A 25926-nucleotide genomic window follows, 5' to 3' on the forward strand; every position below is an offset into this window, starting at 1 on the left:
ATAAAATAACATTTCTGCAGAATATTTAAGCAGTCAGTGGGAACAGCTGGGTCCAAAGCTGCTCAGTGCTATAGCAGCTGCTGCTTTGGTTCCTGCTTTGCATTGGGTTTCTTTATTATTCCTGCTATTCATCAACATCCACTCAAGCACATCACTTACTTCACTAATTGTCACTTCCCATTTCTCTTTGCATTTTAGTTCAATCAGATATATACCTTGTATCTATGGCTGGTCAAGACACTTGTTATATAATAATGTGTATAAACAACTTTGTTTCAGAGAAAAAAAAAAGCAACCACAAGTGTAAGCAGGTGAAGAATGGGTGATGTGGACTCTTCTGGCTGCTGGCACCCTTTCTCTGCTGGTCTGCTTTGCTGCTTTGTTAGTAGCATCACTGTCATCGGAGGATGAAAACCACAGCTGTGTTTTGCTTTAATTTATGTTTTAATTATCAATCCTCACTGATTAATACAGTTTTAACTAAAATAATCTGTTTATTTGGGGTATAGAGATAAAAAAAATTCAACCCATGCAACCAGACTCGCCAACCTGGATGCCATTAAAACTTGCAGCACATCCAGACTTTGTCGTTAAAGTTGCCAGATCTGCTCCCTGTCACCTGTTGTTCCACGAGCTTGCGAGGGCGTTTGCTTTTCCCTCTGCCTGACCTGAAAGCAGAGCTTTTTGCAGCAGTCCTCAGAGGACCGGTGAAGCTTTGTTTACATACATGTTCCCTCGTCCTAAGCTTTCCTCACTTCATCAAGTTGGGAAAGCTCTTTGGTGATGTCAAATATTTGCCCATGTCAGGCTTGTACTTCTTGTACCAACACCGCTCAGAGGAAAACAGTTCCTGTGAAAAGGTGATTGTTCATTGTTGCTGGGCCCGCAATGCTTTTGGAAAATGGCAAGTTACTTTTAATTATGGCTAATTACTAGCATTCACACAAACACACAAAACATTCACTAAACACTTTAGAAAGCAAACAAGTCAGTATCTATTTTTGTTGCCAGTCGCCCAGCGGCAGGATTTTCACAGCTTAAAGCTGGATGCCAAGCCTGTGTGTGTTTCACGTTACCTTTGTATAGCACAACAGTAATAACTCAATAACAGTAACTCAGCTGGTGGTTTTGCATGTTGTGCATTCTGCTGGCAAACTGATCAGACCTTGACCAACTTGGGGGTGGACTGTGGACAGAAATCCTGTGGGTGTAGTTTTCTCAGCGGTGTAAGTCGCTGGCAGCTGCAGACATCAGTGGGGAAATTACAGAATGTTCTATTATTTTACTGCACATGAAAACAGATCATTCTTTTTCTAGAAAGTGTATAAAAAGCCCTGAAGCTATGAGAATTCGTTGCCATGCTGTTGTCAGCTACTTGTTGAGTGCTGCCGGCTTTAATGAGGAATGCAGTCTGCTTCCTGTGTGCTCACAGACCCTACAGCACCCACATCCTCTGCCTTTAATGATGCTTGAGTAAATATAAACAGCGCTAAAAGCTCTTAATCCATCCCTAGACGATTTTAGACTCTGTAGAGTTAAAATCAGCTTTTCCCAAGACTTGATGACAACATGTCTTTAGACCTTTCTATGTAGATGTTCCTCACAGATTGAGTCACCCTCATTAAACCTATGCTCAGGTAGGTGTCTGCCTTCTGAAGTGTGGGACAGGTTTGAAGATGTCTGCAGGTCTGCTTGTGCTTCGATGTCTAATCACTGCTGCTGGAGAAGAGATGAATCATTCCATGAAAACTTTAATGTGAAAACTTCTGACTCAGTCCTGTCAGAGTTAAACACTTTCTGGAACGTCTGGAGGAAGAGCTGGGCTTGTATCATTCAGTGAAATGATATTAGCATATTTTTTTTTTATCTGTTTAAATGTGTTATAATAGTATTTGAAAAATGACAGCTGGTTTGGTAAATGTTTAAACCTCTATGACACAATTTTAGAGCTCATACATATGACGTATGTTCACCTGCTTTGTGTTCTCAGACTCAACCATGAGGCCTCTGTAAATGTGACAGTGTACAGTACTTGCAAAAACTCATCCAGAAGTTTGTCAGAAATGTCACTAACCCCCTTTGGGGACCAAAGGCATCTGACTTTTTCTAGCTAGTTCTAGGAACCGTGGTAGTAACGGATGCGTCCATGCAACCCTGACAGTGTTTGCGTTGGCAACCAGTTCCTCAGCTGCATCTGTTTCCACTTTGTTTTTCACTGATCACTGACCTTTTTATTGCGGTAGTCTGCGTATTGCTGCTTTGTTCTTTAAAACAATTCATTTCCTCTGGAGAGAAGTTGAAAGAGGGAACAAACTTATAAACTAATCTGTTTTCTTAGAGATGTGTTGGTTGAAGCCGTGAGTATGTTTTATTAAAATTTTAGGACGGGTCAAGCCAAAAGGTTTTGCAAAACACATTTTTTATCCCTGCTGTCTAGTTTATCCCTGCTAATCTTATTCACCTGTCACCGGATATTAAACAACGTTAACACTCAACCCTGAGAAGTCAGTGAGGGATCCTGTCCTACTCTAACAACCTTTACCATCTGACTGGACTCTAAATATATAGATTGCAATTGCAGGTATCTAGTAATAAATCAAATCATTTGACAAATTAAAATAAAGGTGATAAAACTATTTTCTGAAACTGGGAGAATGTTGTTGTGCCTGCACTGGTGTACGATCTCAGGGTACGTTTTAGGTGTTACACTATTTATATGGTGTTTCTTCAGTACACATACAGTATAAATAGACTGATGAAGAAAAACAAGGTGACAATTTAAAGTCAGATGTTTTCTCTTTTATGGATTTGGAAGAGTCCTTGTCAGTGCTCCATTCAAAGCATCATGTTGTATTTAAGTATAACTTTCACACAGTTTCTGGTAATTAGTAAATATTTACACGTACAAATAAATACATCTTCAGGAATTGTGTGCATATATATATTTTTATGTGGTTGACTCCAAAACGTACATGCAAGGCTACATTGAATAATGCATACTCAGCACTGTCAAAGCCCTTATTGAGTTTTCACTGATACTGGCCTATATGACACTTCAGGTTAAGACACCAGACTGGCCAATCTGTGTCATGGCAAACCCTTGTCATCGCTATTTAAAATGAAAATAAATCTTTAAGTCAGATTTTTTTTAAGGTTGTTGGTTATTCCAATTTTTTTTTGTAATACGTTAAAAAAAATAAGTTTAAAACCTCATCACCCCTGCCCTGCCCTATTTATTTATTTTTTATATAGTTGTATATTATTTGCAATGGAAACAATAAGGACTTATAAAATGCTGAATATCTAGATAATATTGTTAGGTTGGTAAAGACATCTGCTTTTGTTTAATATATAAAAACAGAGTAAAGAGTAAATATAATCACACTTTATGACACATTGGACTAAATGGATATATTTAGAACACTTTAACATTGCACACCAACACCAGACATCTCTTCATTCACTTCACTGTCTTATCTCAGTGTAAGTTAGGTGAATACCATTGCTGTGACAGTATGTTGTGGTTAATAATATTAATGTGACTGACAGTGTAATGTGTTAACCTGGAAAACAACATGAACAGTACATGAAACACTGGATTAATCAAAGGGGACTATTTTCCGTGTCACTGTTACCTTAAATTTCTTTAATGACTTTAAATGGTTTGTATTTCAAAGACCAAAACAAAGCTGTTCTTAATAACCAGTATGGACATATCCAGTGCTGAAAACCTGCAAGTCTCGTCTCCCATGTTTTTTCTTTTTAACAGTACGTTATCACTAAAAGCAGGTCTGGGCCTTTTTAGCGACAGGCATTCCTACATATTTGGTATTATCACATGGGAAGAAAGATCTTTCTTTGTCTTAAACAACCGCTCTGTTCACTTCTTTTTTCTGAGATTCCCTCCTACTTGATTTTCCCATCTTAGCAACTTGCAGTTTAGTGGTAACCAAGGAGCTTGACCACTGAGCCAACTAGCCAGCACTGTTCTCAAGGATGGCTCTCACAGGATGCGCGACAACCAAAGAGGAGTTTGGTGAAAATCCAACCTACTGTCTGTGTGTGAGTGTGAGAGAGTGGAACAGACAAAAGAGGGTTGTGTGATAATCATTCGTCATGCATTGATACTAGAAGAGACTGCACTACATTATAGGTTCTTTTTATTAAAATGACAAAATATATGGTCCTTGCTGGACATTATTCAACAAGCCTATTGGTTTAAAACAGCCGACAGTATTTAGAGTTTCCCAATAGGTTTCTTGTGTAGGCAGAAATGCTATAGGTCAGGCACTCAAAACGGCCCTAATATCTTTGAGTGTTCTTGGGAACTTCTTCTAAGTCACTCTGTTGTATGACTAAGACTTGTAAATCTGTGGGAAGGGAAGGAAGCCAACACTAGTTTATGTTCTGTTTATGAGGACTAAACATCCCTGATCCATCATAAGGTGAATCTTTTAAAAGTCAAACTGTTTGGTCAGATTTTAATTCTGTTCATCTCGACTGATTGCAGTCCTAGTAAAGGTTTGCCTTCTATAAAAACACGCAAACAAAACAAAACGAACAAGGCAACAACAAGGCATGGCTGTTTATAGGCATAGATGAATAAAGTCAGTTAGTAATATAGTTCTCATAAAGTAGTATAAAGAAGAGATCAATCAGCAGCTGGATTTCTGGCCTGGAACACCAAAATGGCCTGAACCCAACCTGATTCACGGTTCAGTCATGCTAATGTGTCGAAGTGCTACACTACCTAAGAATGTCTCTATGGAAAACCATCTGTGTCTGTGATGCTGCTTTTTAAAAATGTAAGTATAGAACATGTGGGGGCCCTTCCCTTCAGGATGTGCTCTTTTAGTGAAGAACTGAGCAAAGAAGGACTAGTAATCTTTCCTTTCTCACCCGGTGAACCATTACCACTGCAAACCTCCTCTGCTGACAATGTTAGAGCTTGTTATCATAACGTGACACTTGGAGAACGCTACAGATCCGCTGCAGCCGACAGGGTCTAGCACCCTCACAACCATAAATCTGTCCCGACAGGTTTGACGCAGCTACTACACCTTGACGCACAAGGGTAGGTCTGCTAATCTCATCCAAGGGAACCTGTATTGGTCTGTGTTGATATTGTGTGTTCCTGTACCTCTATCTGTGGGAGGTTTCAGGTTATTATCTTGGACCGGTGAGGTCACTCTGGGCCGCACTCACGTTTTTTGAAAGGACATGGAGGATTGTGTTCAATTGAAGTAGTAGTTCAGGCAGATGTGTGTTTGTGTGTTTTCATTGGGGAGGTGGGGCCGTTTCAAAAGGCAGTTTTTCACTTTAACCAAATCTGAATCAGAATTTTTCATACGTGATTTTTAAAAAAATCTTTTGTAAAATAAAGGTCTTTGGTTCTCAAGCTGTCATGAAACTGTAGTTTATTAGCAAATATTTAAATTAAAAAAATAACAGATGAGAAACTTTCATGTTAACGAACTGCTGTTTGAAATCTCACCACCCCCCACCCAGACTCCTGCTCAGACTTAGTTCACCAGGAGATCCTGGTACTGCTCAGACCGGAGGAAACGACCGAAGGAGTCTTTCTCCATCAGGGCGTAGATCCTCTTCTGAGCCAGGTCAAAGGTCATGGGGGAGAGCTCCACCAGGTTCCTCAGGGTCACATCCTTGGTGAAGTGGTCAATGTTCACCTGTGGCAGGAGGCAGACAGGAAGAGGACGACAGTCAAGACAATTAGAGAGGTTTACATCATATCCTAGAGAGGAAGACACATCTTCCATCTTCCACTGCATGATATAATTACTCACTGCTTATTTTTATTAGCCAGTTGTTATGTTTATTCCAAATACGTATAAACATAAATTACATCCCATCCTGTGTGGCAGAGAATTGTTCCACGTAACCAACCGACGAGAGACCAAATGTTTATATCGACTGCTTTAAATAGTCAGAGTCTGACGGCAACTGAACACAAATCCTGAGCTGTAGGGATTTTAGTTCTTGTAAAGGGAAAGAAGACAAACTCAAATCCTAAAGTAAAATTATTATAAAATGGAAAAATAGTCTTTTGTTGAATGTCACATCTTTATGTCTCAAACCCAACATGAATAAAAAGCTTAGTTCTTTAGCCTAGTTTAGCCCAAAGAACAGTGGACCGACAGCTTTACACTCTGCTTTCAGTGTGGATCAAACCGTAGTGTATAAATTCATGAGCTGTAGAGGTACTCGTGGGAAGATTTATTAACCTTTGCTAAGCTCAGCTAACCGATATTTACTGCACAAACATGAGCATGGTATCAATCTTCTAATCTGTGCTTTGGCAAGGAAGCACATAAGCTGTATTTTATTCAAAATGTTGAACTATTCCTTTAATATGTTAAACTACAGTAACAAGAGCCAAAAGAAAAGTGGGCAATTATTCCCCAAGAGGTTTATTAATGTAGACGTCAGATCCCAACCCAAGATGGTATTACTTCGCTAAGTGTAAAAATGTGCAAAACGTGTGTGTTGAGTACCTGTGTGTGTTTGTGTGCCTGTGCCGTTCACTACGTGCAGAGTCTCAGTACATTCTCTGTCTGTAACCTCATTTGTTTACACTCCAGTGTGCCTGTATTTCCTCTCTACACATGCACTCGCTGATTAGATAAAGACTCTCACGCCTCCACACCAACGTGCACATCATTATACAGACACCTATTCTGTCCCTGTCTGTTTGGTCTTTATGCTTTTGTTTTTAAATACATATGTTGTCGGACAATTTGGACAGTATTACTGATTGTACTCTGCTGACAACATCCCTGCTGTCATGCATAACACTGCACTGAGGGCATTTTCCAAGTAATGTGAGCACGTTGAACTCTGCACATTTAAAAGCTGATTTGACCATAAATGACTAAATGATGAAAAACTGGGTCTCTGCATACAACCAGACCGCCTTGTAACTGCAGGTAATTGTGGAATTGCAGTTTTGACACAGAAACATTTAAAAGTCTGTGGTCTAAATCTCTTCTTCTATTGTGTGGTCTTTAAAAGTGTCAGATTGTAGTTAACTATCAATTTCAGTCATTTTGAATTCATACTAGAGTGAGAACTCATGATTAAACCATCGGTGCCCATCAGTCAAAGCACAATGAACAATTTCTATTCCATGCAGAGCTGAGCTGATAAAAAAGGGGGAGTCATAGAAGTCCCTGACCTCTCTGGGTCCCTCAGACTGGATGAAGTCTTCATAGATCTTTTTGGCCTTGGCAGCCATCTTTACAGGGTTCTTAGTCTTCTTGAAGTCCTCACAGGCCATCCAGAACTCAATGTTCTCATCACTGAACTCAGACTGCAGGAAGCTACGGAAAGCAGCCAGTCCATCTGAGCAGGGAAGAGACTGGATGTTAGAACAAGTGATTATTTAAGTCCCCTTTCCTGCGTCTTATTAAGTGCTGGCAACAATAAGCTTTTGGATCCGTTTCTAATTTACACCAGGTATTTACAAGTATTCTTGTTATACAACAAGTATTCTGTTCTATTTTGTTCTTCTGGTAGGTATTCAGTTTTCACTTTGGGAAATAATATATTGCTAAATGCATAATACATTTTGTCAGACACAAACTTTTTAATTACAGCATTAAAATATGAAAACACCAGACGTCGCCCTCACTCACAGCAGTGAAAATCATGCTTCTAGTAACAGGAAAGGCAAAATGCCAAATGTGCCATTTGAAACAGGACAACCACAGTAGCACAACTAGCATCAAAAGTCCCCTGAATGAGGTTTTAGACTAAACCAGGCACAGCTTTTATCGTTTGAACAGTAACGTTAACAACATGATAGAAACATACACTTAACCCCAGCATATTAGGGGTCTGTTTGAAATGATTCAGATTTCTCCATGTGAAATGTGTTTTTTATTTTTCATTCATTTTCTCCTGCGGCGAGTGATAAAAATGAGAATGACCCAGAGGAAACCACAGTTATTATCGGGCCATCTGTCTCTCAAACTAAATGAACAGCTTTCATCCACCACCAGCTCCTGTGGTTATTTAGAAAAATACTTTAAATTCAGCACCAAGGATTCACTGCCTTTTATAAGCACTGGACTCCTCTATTCTGTGTAATAGATTATAAAAACTCTTTATTATTATTACTATTATTATTATTATGGGGGATCTACTTTGCACATGACGTGGTCCTTGATGAAGACTTACATGACAAAATATGTTTTAAAATGTGTCACTGGTCGGGCCTGGGCACAACTGAACACTTTTATTCCTTTGGCTCCCTCTTTTCCAGGTCACACCTGTTTTCCAGCAGTGCGACGACTACCTCTGGCACACTGCATGCTGAATATCACTTGAGTCCTGTGGCTCTTTCCATAATAGCCCTGTTTTGTTTGAATGAAGCCATTATGGAACATTTTACATAACAGAAACCTATGCCCAGAAGCCATCACTTTAAGAAAGAGATGATGTCTGAAAGTCATGGTACATGATGTGCAGTGGAAAACAAGTGGAGAAAACAATTTCTTTTGTGAATGTAGCAAACAGGGCTGTGAAAAAGTTGTGAATCAAAGCAATATGTATTGTTCATTGTTTTGTTGTACTTTGTTCACATTCATTTACCAAAAACACAAGAAAACTGGTGGATGTCTTGTGCAACTTAAAGGGAGTGAAAAATGAAATTTTAACTGACAGATATGTGATTTGGACAAATATTAAAGCACAGTTTAATCCCAAAATAATCTAAAATAAGGGTTTTTACAACAACCGCTCATTTCAGCAAAGACTATTGTAATTTAACACAATGCCAGCAACAGGTCCTATTGTCTGAACTAGCATGTGCTGCAGATGATAAGCATTGTGCTTTCGACTCAGCTTTTATCTGCAATCTAAATGGCTATTTGGTTCAAAATAGCACTGAGTCGCAATCAAGCTGCAGTCTTTTTTCTTTTTAAAGACTGTTAGTACAAGGACACACTGCAAGAGAAACACACACACACACACACACAGGCATAGATGACAAACTGCTTTCATATTAGAGCTGACACACCCAGTAGTAATGCAACCTCTTGTATACTATATGATTTTATAATATTTTACTTACACCATAGTGGAATTGGGCTAGATTTTCATTTAAGTGTAAATTAGTTTTGGTTTGAGTAAGTTTTAATTAACTTCACTGCCACTAATGAATAATGAAACTGAATGACTTTTCTAATTAAAAACAGCAAAGATATCAACTTGCAAATGAGATACATTTTTCTACAAGTGCAATCTTTTTATCTGAGTGTGGCTATGTATATTATGTGCTTCCTCTTGCAAAATGTACATTGCATTATGCGGTTTTTAACTTTAAAGTGGGAGAGAAGGAGTAAGTACACATTTGAGAGGTAATAACTCAGTGAGAATCCTGTGGGAATTAACAAGGAAGATGCCATAAAGAATCATGTTCATGTAAAATCTCATACACACAAATATTCCTGCTGCAGCAGTTTGGAGCAACTGTGCAATAAATCAGTTGTGGTAGAATCATAAAGACACTTCTCCCTCACCATAAACACACATAAGCTCCTCAGGCGCACACACACACACACACACACACACACACGCACACACACACACACACACACACACACATACACAGACACACTATGCATACATGCATTCATGCAAGCATACAAAAACAGGAGAAACATATTTCTCTGTCCTTGCCTGTGTTGATGGAGCCAGTTGAAAAGGTCATTTACCACCCACTGAGCTCTGCAGAAAAAAGTCTCTCTGTTCACGTGTCAGCTGGTCTGTTTTGATGCACAGTAGCTTCTTATGGGACTTATTAGCCACAGAGTTTACATGTACTCGAGCTTGTTGTGAACTTTGTGAGGTAAACAGCAGCACCAGAGGTTGGTTTCTGGTATGTTGGGTGGTGAGGATGTGGGTGTAGCTTACGCAATGCTTACATTTAGTCAGTCTGCACCTGAGGTTGTAATGTAACCTTATTTCCTGCACATTATGAGTATGTAACTGTTGCACTTTAGCAAAAACCCTTTTTGTAAAGCGGTGGTTGTGGATTGCTTCACCTGACTGAATGTTTCCACTGCAGCTATCTGCAGCAGTCTTAGTCCAAATTGGATATTGATTGAAAATCGGAGAAAGCAAACTGAAGTTTTGTAAACAACTTAAACCAATCTAGGAGACACGTTTGTTTGGAGGGAGGCTTACCTGGCCTGCAGTCATTTTTTGTGGAGACAGTTGTCAGCCAGGCCTAAAAACCCAATAAGGCTGGATATAAAGCTATACGTGTTTTAAGTCTGAAACACGGGTGTGTCAGCTGTTAAAAGGCTGCAGGTTTGGACAGTATGAAATGAGGATGCTGTCTGTGTTCTTTGTGAGGAAGGCAACAAAACAGAGACACTGCAGAGTCGATGCAATATGGCAGCTTTAATATTATGAAATCTGTTCTATTTTTGGTTTTTTAAAAGGTTTCTCTGCCTTATCCATGTGTACAAATCTGATGCATATCAATGGCATCACCCTGGACAAGAAGAAAAAGAGAGCCAGATACATGCTGGCAAGCCAAAGGCCAACAATAAACATTATATCTTTATATCTTTAATAATTTAAAGACAAGTTTACATTTATAGCACTATGATAGTGTATAATTAAGAAAGCTCCTAAGCTGAAAATCATATTCCTGATTATTTTGGTCAATATTGAAATCACAATCACACAATCGCTCACTGACTTTGGAAATGTGTCGCATTTATGGAACTTGAAACTAAAACCACCTTCAGGCGGTCATACCGCTGCATAGCAAATGGTGCACATGATATGTTTTTGATCCAGATTGGATTCCTCAAATCCAAGCTGTTCCCAGAAAATGAAATTAGTTCTACCTTTTTTTTGTTCATCCAATGTTGCTGCTCTCATTCCACCATCTTAACTCACACTGACTTTTAAATACTATCAGATGTCAAAACACACAACTTTCTTCATGGACAGTACAGGCTGAGGGAGTTTAGGGGTTGGGAGGGGTGAAAGTTCACGTCGTTCAGAACACAAGACGAAATAAGCAGAATGGAATATGCTTTGTTTTTGTGATTGTGTGAATTATGAAGATTCAAGATTCGATTCTATGATCTTTCCAACACACCTGTTATTGTTCTCCCTGCTGATGTAAACATGGCAGAATCATCACCATGTAATAATGAGACTGCACAGGGCTCTGGATTGAGACTGACATTGAAAAACGATTAATTGTGCAGCCCTAGTTGGGAATAGGCATAAAGTTCATCATTCCTTTTAAGATGGGCCTTTAGGGAATAATGTGAAGAAATGCAAATGTGTGTGTGTCAGAGAGAGATTTAGTAAAAGTGGGAGATATAAAGCACAAGAGATGGACCTACAGCTGTTGTTCAGGACTCGGTCCAGACCCTCACGCCACTGAGCAGCCTCCTCAGGAGCAGGCCTGTACACAAAATACATCAGGTCAGATAAAATATTGAATTTTACTCCATCTCTCTTAAAACTATACTTGCAGTGGGAAATGTCTTATCTGTGGTTAGCCCAGGATGCCATGTGAAGCTAATACAGAACAAATCCTTGTAGCACAAAGTGCACAAAGATTTAAAAATATTTCTGTGGGAAAATTTGACAAGAACTTTTTGAGAACCTCTTTCATTTTTGTTGGTCACATTCTCTCCATTGTTAACCAATCTTCCTGATTTCTACCAAACAGTAGATTTTATTATACAGGGTTGTCCATAAAGTCTCCTAACAATTAAAAAATATTATTACATAAGCAGAAATGACTCCAAAATGAGGAGTAGATATTGAGGTTTTTTTGCCTCATTTAATACACCTCTATATGGGCACCATTAGTTGCAATGGCAATGGCATCAGTGATGTCCCGTATCTTTGTTCAATACACGATATCTTTAACATCACCCCTTAGAAAGAACAAATCTGATTAAGATATCTCATCAATTGCCTTTGTAATATATTTTTTAAATTGGAAAGAGACTTTATGGACATCCTGTATAACAGAAAACATTTCTCACTGTTAGAAAACATTACGTACTCTGCATAGACCTGAGATGATGTAAACATGAAAGTGCACGTCACTGTTACAGAAAAGCCTCAAAACACAAGCTTTAAAACATGCAAATATAGATTTGATGTATGTTTCCAGTCTCACACAGTCAGCCTGCATCATCTGATCTCAGTGATTCAGAGTTTCTGGAAAACATCCACACAGGATAGACTGCATCTGGTACATGTATGGGACCACTTATGGAGCTCATTTAGACACTGAGCCGAAACTCTGAATACTTTAAAGGAGGAGTTAGTAAAAACAGAACTGATTTTATCATCTATTGTACAACCCTCTTGATATGATCTTGGGAATTAGCTTATTGAAAACTGGACTGGCTTTGCAGGGCAAGGCCATGTTACAGGTTCACAGTGCTGGGATGAAGTGGAATAGTGGAGGAGTAGAATATTTTCATAATAATCTGCAAAATACAATTAATTGAAGCAAACAAATGAAAAACTCTGTGCATGGGGAAATGCAAACACATTTATAAAACCAAGATTTTAATGAAAAGGCTTAAACAACTGGCAGGAGGCTTCACCTTCATGTCTACATAACGTCTACATAATGTCGTTAATGTCTAATGTCTAGAATTACACTGAAATAAAACATCAGCTGCAGTCTTTCTGATGTTCATCAAATCTTCCCTGGGCTTGATTTTAATTGAAATATTCTGCTTTCATCAAACTAACTATGTTTTTACCAAAGGAATCAAATCAAAGACCTGCTTTATCTATTTTCATCAAATGTTAAAACTCTGATAATTTCTATAACATCAGAAAGAACCAAGCAGAATTAAACTGCACCCATTCTCTTTTATGACTGTTATATAAGTGTATAGTAACAAGAAACACAACAAAGTAGTTCAACATCTCACACATATTTCATCTGTGGCTCAGTCTCTATAAAAATAATGTTGAATCAAATAATATCTGAAGTGTTTACCACCTGGCAGTGACATCTGAGCCCAGGTAGTGTCTGGAAAGGTTTAATGTCCTTTGATCTCCACATCTTGTACCTGCACGGGGCTCTGCTCTGCCACTTTACCATCAATTATCCAGTTAACACTGAGGCAAACATTAACCACCAGCTCAGTCATTTATCTCTCTCAGAAAAACACTCACTTCTGCTGCTTCTCCGGTTTCTTCTCGGTCTTCTCGGGATAGGGGATGATGAGGTCGATAGCATTTTCTGGCTTCTGCAGTAAAACCCCTAATTTCGACTTGATCTCCTTAGCCCTGGATGACAGAAGGCAGAAAGGGAAGATTACTTGTGTGATAGAGTCTTGGACATACATAATCCTTTCATGACTCTTATATTCTGTTTATACAGCACACTAGGACTAAATTTCCAAGCCTTATAGCAGGCTGATTATTCAAAATGTAAAACTTCTGCATAAAGGAGGCTTCATGCTGTTTTGAATAAACACACAGCAGAAGGAAAAGCTGCAGTCAGGACAAAACTCAAAGAATAAATGAATAAATAAAATATAAATAAATAGTTTCAGCCATTTTTAGAGATTTAGTCTTTTATACTCAGGATAATGTAGAAGAGTTTATTTAACCCTAACATTGCTGTATAGATTACATATATATATATTACATTACATACACATTTGTACCTGAAACATCACAATTTGAAATAATATTGACCAGGTGATGAAAATTTGGACTAACGTAAGTTTATTAAAACTGATTTCTTCAACTGCGCAGGTTTAGAAAACCTCTCTGAACTCGGCTGAGGTTGAGTGTGAACACGACGTATTTTTCTACCTCTGAGCAGCACAAGGTATTGAGAATTCATGAAGTAGACATTTATGAGATTGGGCTCTTTCCTCAGGAACATCTTTACCAAAGAAATGGCAGCAACACAAATTTACAATTGATGTCTTTTTTTTGACACCATATGTATCAAAACCACTCTTAACAGACTTAAAGTACACATGTGTTTGTAGAGTCCAAAGCAGGTCACAGGAAGACACAGGTAAAAGATGGTATGAGAGGTAATGTGATGAAGCAGGTCTCACCTTTCGAGGCAGGTTTGGGGTAAAGCAGCTAATCCTTTACACATTTTCCAGAGCTGTCAGTTGCAAGACTTAAGACAGAAATGAGTTCTTCCTGTTTGCAGTCCCTTTTGCTTTCTGACTCTGGCTTTCAGCACATGGGGAGTTTTATACAGACGCCCTTTGGGCTTTGGGCCAGCAGCTAAGCCAATCAGACTGGAATGTGTACAGCACAGACAGCTGAGGAGCCTGGCTGAGGAAGGGTGGGTTTTCAGATGTGAACGGCTGTTTGCTTTGAGGTTTCAATTAACGAGCAGGACCAGTGTGCAGGATGCGGCCAGGACTGAGAGTTCACAGATCACAGTTAGGTCTACATTTTTGATAAATGTGACTTAAGGAGAAACGGCACAGAAAATCCATCATTTCCTCTTTTTCATGGTTTACTGTTTTCCATTCTACTGCGATGGCTCCATTTCTGCAGGTGCCTCCAATGTTCAGTGTAAATTGCATCAGCATAGATGCACTGAATTACACATTAAATTTGGTCAAACGTACTGCATGCTAAATCACACAGTACGTTTGACCAGATTTAGTTTAGTTGGATGCTATTTGACCAACTGTCAAATGTGGAAACTGCTCAAAAATGCAGCATTGGAAACCGTTTTAATTTGGCAGAAAAACAACACATAGGTCTCTTTAAATTAGTTTTCTATACTAAAATAATTATTTTGCAAAAACACTGTACTTTAAGAAATACTCTATACACATGCTGGGGGGGGGGGGGGGGGGGTTGGGTTAAGGTTGGTCATTTTTTAACAAAAGATGGCAAATTTCTCAAATGTGGCGCTACATATTTGGCTAATTTAAACAGCCTTAAGCTGAAAAAATAGTGACTTCAATCAGGGACTGTCCTCAAGTCACAGAACGTTCCAGAAACATGATATGTGTCTGTGTTCTTCAGTAAAGTTTGGATTTATCTAAATCACAGCACAGTCCAGACTGCAGGCGCCACAACGTGTAAAGCAAATTCAGTGGTGTATCAGATAGAATCCATACAGTGTGCATCCATCATCACACGCTTTGTAAACCCAATCATTCAGTCCGACCTAAGAGCTCTTGCACTGGCGCACAACGTCATGCTACGTTCACCTTCAAGTGAGCACATATATCGACGTAAAGTTGCTTAAACATAAACAGGCAACCGTTGCTGCTACGTCAGTGTCAGAACTCCGGTTATTATTCCTTTTGATAACTTCATGGCCAAAAACACATATTCATATTCACTTTTTGGTGAGCCCACATTTCTCCATTTCATAAGTAACTGCAACTTGTTTTATCCTTGACATTTTTGTTATTGTGTGTTATGTTTGAAATACAATCTGACATGTACAGTCATCCACTCCCATTATTGAAGCTCGACCACGTCACATTGTAATGACATTTATTATTTCAAGGCTCTAGTCTGCAAACAGAAAAATGTATTTAAATCAGTAAAATGAAGTGACTCACATTTTCATTCATTTAGAAAAACTCTTAAATACAAGTAACAGAAAATACTGAGTTTCTCTCATTGTTGTAGTGAGTTACTCTCTCAGGGAGGCAGACAGCTCATAACTTTGAAACATTCGACTCTCTATGGATGAATATATAACGTACACGTTCCCATTCGGTGTGCCCAAACCTTTGACTGGTAGTGTATACTGAATTTCATCATCCACATCTCAACATCAAAACCTCGTTTAATGTGGAGACAGGTTTATTTTTGCTGATGCAAAAGCAGGTGGACTTAACGTTGTGTTGACTCATGAACTGTGACGTCTAATCAAGCAGTGTACTTATTGTTTTTCATTAGGACTGCTCAGGTTTCATGTTCAGCCCATTGCTTGGCAGTGTAAAACTGGCTGGATCATTATCGTTACACAAACAAATCAAAACAAAGATTAAAGGGAAAAACTTTTCTCTTGGTTTCTATGGTCCACAAATCTCTAATCTGTGACAGAGGTTATTAGAAATCAGCACTGAAGTATCTCATTTTAAAATCTGTTGAGTTTGGTGTGAGAAAGATATTGGATCAGCTTTATTAAGATCGACTACACTCATCTTTTGTTTGTATGAGCTTAGTAAATGTTACCGGCAACCAACGATGCAAAGTTTAATACTCATCAGAATATTTATAATATTTACGGTTGTTACTCACAGTTATTGCTAAGTCACTGATGTGTAAGTGTATGAGGCAGAATTTCAGGCTGCAGGTCTGTAACAAAAAAGACATAAGAATTTAAACAACTTTCACAGTCTTGTACTTTACCTCACGCATGAGACACAATGTCTAGATTGATTCAAAAATATGATGATTTATTCGTGGTTTCACTTGGCCTGTAGAAAGTTGGATGTTTTGTACTGCAGTACTGCAAATTTAACGAATGAAATAAATATGAGGATACAACAGCTTCTGCTTTAAATATAAAACATCCAGCCAATGTAATGACAGTTTATGTATGGAAAATGCCACAATGGCATAATTTTTCTGGAAATATACTTAACTTGTAACACAAATAGTATTTTAAATAAAAAGCATAATATCAATATGTCAAAGGTAAGATTTTTACTGTGCCAGTTCCTGCTTTGGTGGTTTTAAAGAGAAGACTGGTGTCAACGCCTGTGTAAAACAATATATACTGTATAACCTATGGCTCCATAAACTAATCACATGTCTACTGTACAACAAAAGACTCTTTTATCCCAGACTGTAACTGTTTGCTTATAATTGTTTCCAGGCAGACCAAGTTCTGGTAAGCCTGGAGAGTCCTGTGGGTCGTATTCTAAGGTAGAGGCAAACAACAGATATTGTCCTGTTAGCTGGAGAACTTGTGGACATCATGTTATTGTCAGACAAAAGAGACCTGACAGTTACATAAGAGCTGCACTTATCAAATGACCTGAAATACCAGGCTGTCTTGGTTCCAATGATGAAGTCTAGTGCAGAACGAGTGGTTTGCTCTCATTTCTTAAAGTCCTTAAAAACCTATGAATGTATCATGCAGCTCCAATCTGCTGAGCCTTTGAGAAGCAATCAGTGTTTCATTGAACGATGAAAACAATGAACTATTGGAATAAAGTAACTTTGTAGTACTTCTGACAACATGCTGAGTTCACAAGCTTGTACTGAAGTGCAGATCCTAAACGATAAAGGAACCTGGATTATCTGAAAGAGCCTTTTTGTGCCTCATACTAAAATACTTTCAGGGCACTGAGTCATAATTTCCTAACAACAAATACAACAACAACAACAACATCTTGGTATATTTTTTATGATTTGGAGCCAGCAGGTGATTTCACAGTTAAGTGACTTTTGTACAGAACTGGAGTGGGGACATATCACCTGGAGGCTTTTAACAATGCAATAATTTTGTTTATTTCTGATGTGACCGCTCGAATTACACCTGCCCGGACAAGGCAAGCACACAAAGGTTTGCTTTCTTTACAGAATTTCCTGGAAGCTAAATTTGAGGAAGGGGCAGTCCTTTGAGGGGATGTGTACTTAGGCCAATGGCAATAGCTGTACCGCTGTTCAAATAAACTAACACCAGTTGGCATCCAGGTGCTTTGTTTACCCCACTGACAGAAGCTCTGCGCTCAATTTGTAGAAGTAATGGCCATCTGAAAGCTCAGGCAACACCATAAAACACTGTCTTTCAAAGGTAATTGACACCAAATGGCCCAATAAAGATACAGTATATATAGAAAGAAAAGGAAGATAATTGTAATGATTGATGCAGCAAAAAGCATTATATGTTCAGGACCAATTACACTGTACTTTCAGCAGCTGTACTGAGCTTATTTCTTATTTCTAAGTTTTGTTTTGTTCTTCTTTTTCTAGTGAATTCAGATTCACAGCCACTCAACCTGAACAGGGTAATTATAGGACTTGATGAAAGTACATAGCTTTTTGGAACAGTGCTTTAATATTCAAGGCTGTAACATTTGTTATGCAGCCAGACTCAGTTGAAGGCACTTTTTTTATGGATCCTTGGTTGTTGGATCTCATCACTTGTGTTTCTTGAACACAGCAGCACATTTATCACTGCAATTTTAAAATGGAAGCCCATCATTTGCATCCAAGCTGTTGTGACTGCTTCATGATTGTCAGATGCTTTCTGCCAAAGAGGAGAGCCAGTGTAATCTATGTCTGACATTACTCCAGAAATACCAGTGAGTGCTGATCCCGGGCTAATCTCGGAGCTTTGTTATGGCTCCTTGTCTCAGATTATAGAGATTGCAGACAGTTCTCCTGACATTTTGCTCACTTCCCACTAGTTAAAGGTCAACAATGGGAATGCTGAGATAAACACTGCCAAAGCAAGTGTGTGTGTGTGTGTGTGTGTGTGTGTATGTATGTGTATGTATCAGAGGAAAATAAAGTCTCTCAGTGATGCCAGCAAGGCAGCACCAGGGGTTCTGTGGTAAATACAGAATAGAGCCTTATTGTTGCCATTTCCTCTGTGGAACCCAGATCGGTTCTTGATCCTGAGAAAACTTGATGCTTTGGGCTAGATGGTTTTGGCGAAAACACACTATGGAGGTAATGTTTTCCTTACATGTTCCTGCTGGGAAAACACATTTAGAAAACAAAATCTTATTGAGTTGCTCCCACTGTTGCACAATGAAAGTCTTCTTGTTCTTCGTTGCAAAATCTTTGAAATTATGCTAATAGAACTCATTTCCGCTTAATTAGACCAACCAGATTAAAACAGTTGCAGTCTACTTGTTTCTTTTACCCCATTTATAATGCCAGTATAAAGAAACCAGGTTTATAGGGCTGTGACTTTCAAGAGATACACAATTGATGTGGGTTTGCTGTTAAACGTATATAAACAATCAAAACAAGACATGCTGAACACAAATGGGACAGTAATGTTCATACACTTCACATAACATCTTACCTAATGCATGCTTGGGTAATTTCCAACCCAAGTATTGGGATTGGCTCCAGTTCCTTGCGACCTTTAATGTTCTAGGACGAACGATAGATTATGGATCGATTGAAGATAGTTTATTGTCTTTAGGGAAATTGGTCTGGGGCTCAGTTACCATAAGCTTACTTGCCAAGCATGCAACTACATTAAAGAGTCAAAGAAAGAGTAGAACTTCATACACGCATTCAACAAATCAACTTCAAAACAGGCAAATGTATGAGACTGTCACTCAACTGTACAAACCATAGATAAATGTAAAGTAGCAAAAACAATTAAACATTATTAGCATCATAATAGTCCTAATGGTTTAATTTACACTGTAGCACTCTGACCTAAGTACTCTGTTTACTGGTTGGTATGTCATTGTGCTACAGGGTATTTTTATATTACCCCATAGACACAGTGTACAAAATACCATTAATAGCCTGAAATATAATACATTAGAATAGAATAATGCCATGTTTGTTTATATTGTGTTGACCCTTTGAATACTTCAGAGTTTCTGCTTGAGTGATACAAATAGTTTCCTACTGTACATGTTCATCCCTTTTATTGTATTGAGGAGCAGATTATGAAGAAGACTGAACTGTTCAATTCATTTTCCAGTGCACAGGATATGACAAAACTATCCCATGTGCTGGAGGGATCATGGTACTCATCGATGCTAACTGCTTATATAGGAAACATGCCTGCATGATGACAGAGCGGGCGGGAAACAGGTCACAGATGTCATCACCAACAGATTGGTGCTAAACTGAATCCAAATTGGGACTGGACCCTTTATTTTTGCTCTTTTGATAAAGTGGCCATGTTGAACTTCAGGCATGAGGCAGGGTGATTATAGAGGTGTCCAGATTCTCAGTGCGACGTCCTCAGGCCCACGAGAGGAAATTAAATCACTTTTCCCACAGCAGCATTAATTGTTTTTGTTAAATTGTTTATTTGCAAGGTCTTTTCCGGTGAACCTGGTGCTAACAGGGAGCAGAGAAGAGCTACATGGACTGTTTTCTCTTGAATTACGATGGATTTGTCTGTTACGGAATCGTGACCTGACCACAGAGGGGGAAAGAAGCTGAGGGTAAATAACGAGGGATTCATTATCATTCCTCCCTTAGAGAAATAAATTGCATTCTTCGTTTAGAGAGAAAATGAATTTTCCATTGTAGAGGTCAGCGCTAAATGCTAACAATGGATCTATTGCTGGACTGCTTTTTATGTAACACATTTTGCTGCAGCTAGACAAAAAAAAAAAAAATCTCTTTCAGTATCACAGTTAATGCAATGCTTTATTTACGAGTACTACATGTGCTTTCATAAATTTACAGTTTGGTTTTCATTCCATCTGTTACTGACAGTTTTAATGGCAACTAAGGTTTGAAGGTTTGATTTAAGAATTAGAGCAGCATAAAACACATGAAAATATGTGAGCTGGACAGAAATGCATGAGAAACAGTCTAACCACACAAGTTCTGGCTGTCTGTTTTGACAGTGAAACATCTACATCTATATCAGATAAACCTCTTTAGAACAACAGTCATTATCAGAAGCCATTTAATTGAGGCCTGTAGACTGTGTGTGTGTTTGGTTTTCAGAGATATGGACACAAATCAGACCAAATTGACGTAAATTTGACGATATAACAACAAGCCAAACCAAATATGAGGTGACTGCTTTTCTGGTTGCTGCTCTATGTGCAGCCAGTGAACAGAGGAGTGTTTAGTCACATGGTGGACACCTTAACAGCTCGTTGCCTATGGAGCTCACGCACTTGATGTTTGTCGTGTTCACACTGAAGAGGGGCTAATGCAGCGAGGAGCACTTCAGGAGGAGGTTTGATCTCTTGGCTGCCTCAGCTCTCTGAGTCACATGATGTAGGCCAGTGCTGTGTATGTGTCACTAATGGATTCTATGGGATGGGAACTTAGACAATGATGCAGTCTCAGACTGAAAAAGTGACTTTTATACCAGTTAAGGAGAAACTTTCCAGTATTAAGAGCTTCCTTTTCTTAAGAAATGAGAGTGAGATGGTCATTAATTTGTTACTGTGTGTGGGGGATCAGGCCTGGCTGATGGTCTACCAGTTCAGCCATTGTTGGAGAGGGTTGCAGGAATTGCTCTGTGCAGGCCAGTTAAGTTCTTACAGGCCAAACTGGGGAATCTGTTTTTTATGGAATGGCTTTGTGCACAGACATGTTGACATGTTGACAGGGAAGGGCCAAGAACAAACTGTTGCCACAAAGCTATAAAAACACAGAATATGTGTTTTTATGTGTGAATATGCAAAACACTGGAATGTATTTCTTTCCATTTATAAATCTCATTATTCTACAATGAATATATATATATATATATATATATATATACACACAGTAACTATAATTTGGTTAAAGACTGACAAATTAAGTCTGAGTCAGAGCAAAGCAAATAAACATGATCTCCGGATTGCCGTATGAAATGCAGATGTGCTACATCCATCAAATCAACCTGTAAAACCTTTTTTTTCTCACCACATGCACATGAACAACACACCACTCTGTACTTGCAGTGAATACATTAGAAACAAATTATAAGGTGTGGAAGCATCCAATATGGATTTAATTGCTAGGGGATACTGGGCCAAGTCGGTGGATCACTGTGGTTTCAAATAATATTGTTTCCTGTGGAACTAAGAAGCTTAAACCTACCAACAAAAAAAGACTCTGAACAAAGTTACACAGAAATACATGGACATGGCCATAGAATGAATAATTAACATGGCATCTGTGACTTGTTTCACCTTATTATCAATATATGAGATTAAAATCAACAGACTGACCAACTAATGTGAAGTATATTATATATCCAAGGGATTAAATTAGGAAACATTGGCAACTGGCAAGTTACAACCTGCCAAACATGATCAATACTCAGCAGCTGTGCAGTGAGAGCATCTCCAACATTGGCATGGTATTATTTTTAAAATTCTGTTTCTATATATCATCATAAATGTTCTAACCTACATTTAATACAGGGTTGCTGTTAAAATAAACATTATAAATATAAAATTACAGAGGTGCGCACACACACACACACGCACACACACACGCACACACACACACACACGCACACACACACCCTCACACACACACACACACACACACACACACACAGACAAAGCCTTATAAACAATGTTATGAAGGATGCATTTAAAAGCATATACATCCAAATTTCACAATAACAGACTAAACAAGTTATTTGTTCAAATTGTACTTTAGTTGTTTAACAGCTATTCTGTTGTCCGTCACCATCAGTGAGCTTTAACCGCTGTTCATCTTTGCTGATGTCTGATTGTGTGTTAGATACTTTTGACCCTATGCCACATTACATAACTTTGCCTTTTGGGGGGGCTAGAAAAAAAAATTAATGTTGTGGCCTCACTTGAACTGTAATCCCACTTTGGAAATTCATTCATGTAAATTCTGCCCTGGTCAGATTTTAATTATAATTATTGGCTTTTAATCCAGAGAGAATAAAAGAATGAAGCACAGAGTAGTAAATTCTGAAAATATCAGTGTGTGAAAGAAAGAATGAGCCTTTTGTTCTGTATGAAACATCAGTGAATCAAGAGGCATGTTGCAAGCCAGACACTGTTATTATGCAAACATCTGGACTTAATTACTTAAGTGTCTAAAACACAAATATGTCAACACTGGCATTCCGGTAAAAGCTCATGTACTCATGCAGATCTGGCAGATGTGCATTGAAGATCAGCGAATAGTTCAAAGTGTTAACTGTAAAACACACATATGTGAGAAAATGAATTAACTCTGTCTGAAACTACCATCCTGAACATCCTGAACGAAAGTGTGGAGCCTTCCCACAACACACTATGTGCTGGGAAAGTCTTAGACAAAGTGTTAAGGTCAAAACCTGTATGGTGGGTTTACACGCAGTAACACTCTGCTGCAGTTCCATCCAAAGTAAACTCAATTACCTCATGTTGATACAGTGGATTGTTACATCTGTGAGATTTTCAGAAAAGACTGTGTGACAAAAACACTTTTAGAGCAAACATGGAGGCTTATTCTTTTGTTTCCCTCTTTAATCCGTCTTTACTATTATCTTCTATATATTTGTTCTTCATTGTATTTGTTTAATTTTCATTTGTGTGTAGTTGAAAAGACTTTACCCTCTTTAAATGATGACATGATGAGTTTGAAAACAACATGACTTATAGTTAGTACTTAAGCAAATGTACTGTATGCACAGTACTGTGCTTTGTATATGTAGCAATTCCAGCTGTCATAAAATAAGAGTAAAACTAAAATTACAATATATTCCTCTAAAAAAAATGTATTTGAGCGTACGTATAAAGTAACATAAAGTGAAAACCTATAAAACAGGTACCTCATCATTGTGCCACTTCTTATGCTGCTGGCAATTAATTATACTTTAGTTTCCAGTCTAGAGAAGTTGAAAAATTGAAATAAAACATACATAGAAGTGGGATTCTTGAGCCCACTCTCAGCATCATGACACTTTCCAGATCCTGCACTGCAAGAACATATCAATCAATACAGCTCCTAACTAAATCTGCAACTCCTTACTGAAATACATGCAACACAGTGCTTAAATCTAAGTGATACTTTGATTTAAGAAAAAGGAAGGAAGCTGCAGCATATTCAGGACATGAAGCTTATGAAAAGAGTGTGAGCCTGAGAGGACAGAGGATGTGAACCCAGAGGAACTCAGAGTCACTAGATAGCACAGTTTTCCTTTTTCACTAGGGACCCACACCAGGAGATTTCCCACGCTTGGAGTGTAATCCGTGGCTGCTGTTGCATTCTCTCCTCCTGTCCGTCTCAGTTCTTTTCCATCCATCTAATCGTCTAATATCATGAATCTGCTCTTCCTTTCAATCCTGCACTTCTCCTCCTGCCACATTCTGCTACTTGGTGTCAACAATAAGAAAAAGAACAGCACAAAAATTTGGTCTTGCACATGAGGCATGCACAAGGGGATGTTAGGGACATACACCGAGGTGGGTCTGCATTGGAGAGACACATGACACATGTCCAGTCCTGGGGGAGATGCAGAGGAATGTGTGCATTGGGCCATCTACTCCTAATGTCCACCAAGGGGGTGATGCCTCCTCCTTAAAGACACATGCAGAACACTATGCACCTATTTTAAACTCAAGGTCACTGAGTTCACTACAGACATATGTGATGAACATCATTATGGCTGCTAGTAACATTAACATACAGCACAGTATGTCCTTCTTACTCCTTCTGAGTTCATTGACCTTTTTTTTTATTTTTTATGTCAGTCCTGTAAATGACATTTAGGACATGGAGTTCATGTCCCCTGTCCTCCTCTTCATGTTCATGTTTATTGCCCTTTTTTTTAAATCATTTATTTAGGTAAGGATTTAATGAATATTTCCTAATGTTTAACTTTAATTTAGGGCTTTGTGTCATGTGACCACTTAATGTCACATTTATTATAATTAAAAGAATAATAAAGTAGCTGCTTGCAGTATCATTTATTTTTAAAATTCTACCTCCAACCAAAGTCTTCATCCTCACCCTGACCGTGGTGATGATGGGATCTCAGTTATCTTGTTAGATACATCCTGAAGGACAGTGAGAAAACAAAGAGATCAGACAGGGCTATGTTTACTCACAGCCTGTCACTGCCCCCTGGTGGTGTAAATCAAACCTACATTCAGACTGTTAGTGCTTCTATGTGCAGCATGTAAGTAAAGATTTAATACCAAAGAGAATTACAGGGGAAAGACCTAGACAGCTTTCATATTTATACTTGGTGCTTGTTTTTATGATTTCAGTATTTTGATGTCACTCTAAGCGTTTTATTCTCTCTATCTGTCAATTATTTCACTATGTGATTCACTATAGATTATTTTTACAACATTTCATATTCACGCTTTCTTTTACTGTCTCTCATTAAACTCTGTTTTAAAAAGATGCAGTTCAATGCTTTGTTGCTCGATGGTCAAACGATGATGCTAAATTTGAAACCACCAGATGTCAGTGTAACTTCATGATCATTCAGAGTTGTCACTGTAGGAAACCACACAACTCCAGTGTGAGTCCAGCCATACAGAGACTCAATGCAAAGAATCCAACCAATTCAGTTTTAAACCCTGCACTATTACCACACATTGCTGGTCATTTAAATCCTTTTTGGTTCTCAATGCCTGTTTAAATACAACCTTAAATCTACTGCCTTCAACACTAAACAAAATAATATTGTTGAAAGTGGTCTGTTTGTTGAAAATTGCCATGTCTAAAGTTTGAAAGGCAAAAGGAAGATGATCCTTACAGTTCAGGTTTGTGTCCTGTAGATATAACATTCATCCTTTGGAAAATCTTACTCTGAGGAGCAGGGATCAGCTCAGTGTTATCTCGGAGTGCTATTTATGGGAATATATGTAACCTAAGTAAACACTGAATAATTGTTTTATTGTCCCTTTGCAAATAATGGTATGTGAATAAAACTTTAGTGACTCTTCAAAACACCTGCCTTAGTAGAGAACAGCAATTTACCAGCTACACAGGAAGTGTTGAAATTACATTTCAATATTAAATAGACTGTTGATCAAACTGGGCTAAACTGGCTAAAACTGCTGGGAACCTGTTTGTCTTACAAAAACAAAAGCCTTCCTTTCAAACGGTCCCACTGGAACCGTCTCCAGTGGAAGATGGCTTCAATGGAAACTGTTTACAGTGAAATTTGTGGTTGGTTTGTGGTGTAGTATTTCTCGAAAGGGATATTGGTGTTGAATAAATACACATCTCTAACTTCATATTTCAGTTTATGTCCATTGACCTGCGGTGGTGCCAGAAACCTCAAAGCTTCAGTAAATACAA

General features: G+C 38.4%; 1 protein-coding gene across 1 annotated transcript; it reads right to left on the reverse strand.

The window, feature by feature from the left end:
• Nucleotides 1-2927: 2927 nt before the first annotated feature.
• On the reverse strand, nucleotides 2928-14225 carry rgs5a (regulator of G protein signaling 5a). Its single transcript, XM_026323712.1, has 5 exons — nucleotides 14103-14225; nucleotides 13201-13314; nucleotides 11391-11452; nucleotides 7193-7359; nucleotides 2928-5687 (listed from the first exon to the last, which is right to left on the reverse strand). The coding sequence occupies exons 1-5, from the start codon at nucleotides 14144-14146 to the stop codon at nucleotides 5523-5525; spliced, it is 552 nt and encodes a 183-aa protein (XP_026179497.1). The 5' UTR covers nucleotides 14147-14225; the 3' UTR covers nucleotides 2928-5522.
• Between the last annotated feature and the right edge of the window lie 11701 nt (nucleotides 14226-25926).

This window comes from Mastacembelus armatus, chromosome 4 (genome assembly GCF_900324485.2).
Source record: "Mastacembelus armatus chromosome 4, fMasArm1.2, whole genome shotgun sequence".
Classification (NCBI taxonomy): Eukaryota; Metazoa; Chordata; class Actinopteri; order Synbranchiformes; family Mastacembelidae; genus Mastacembelus; species Mastacembelus armatus.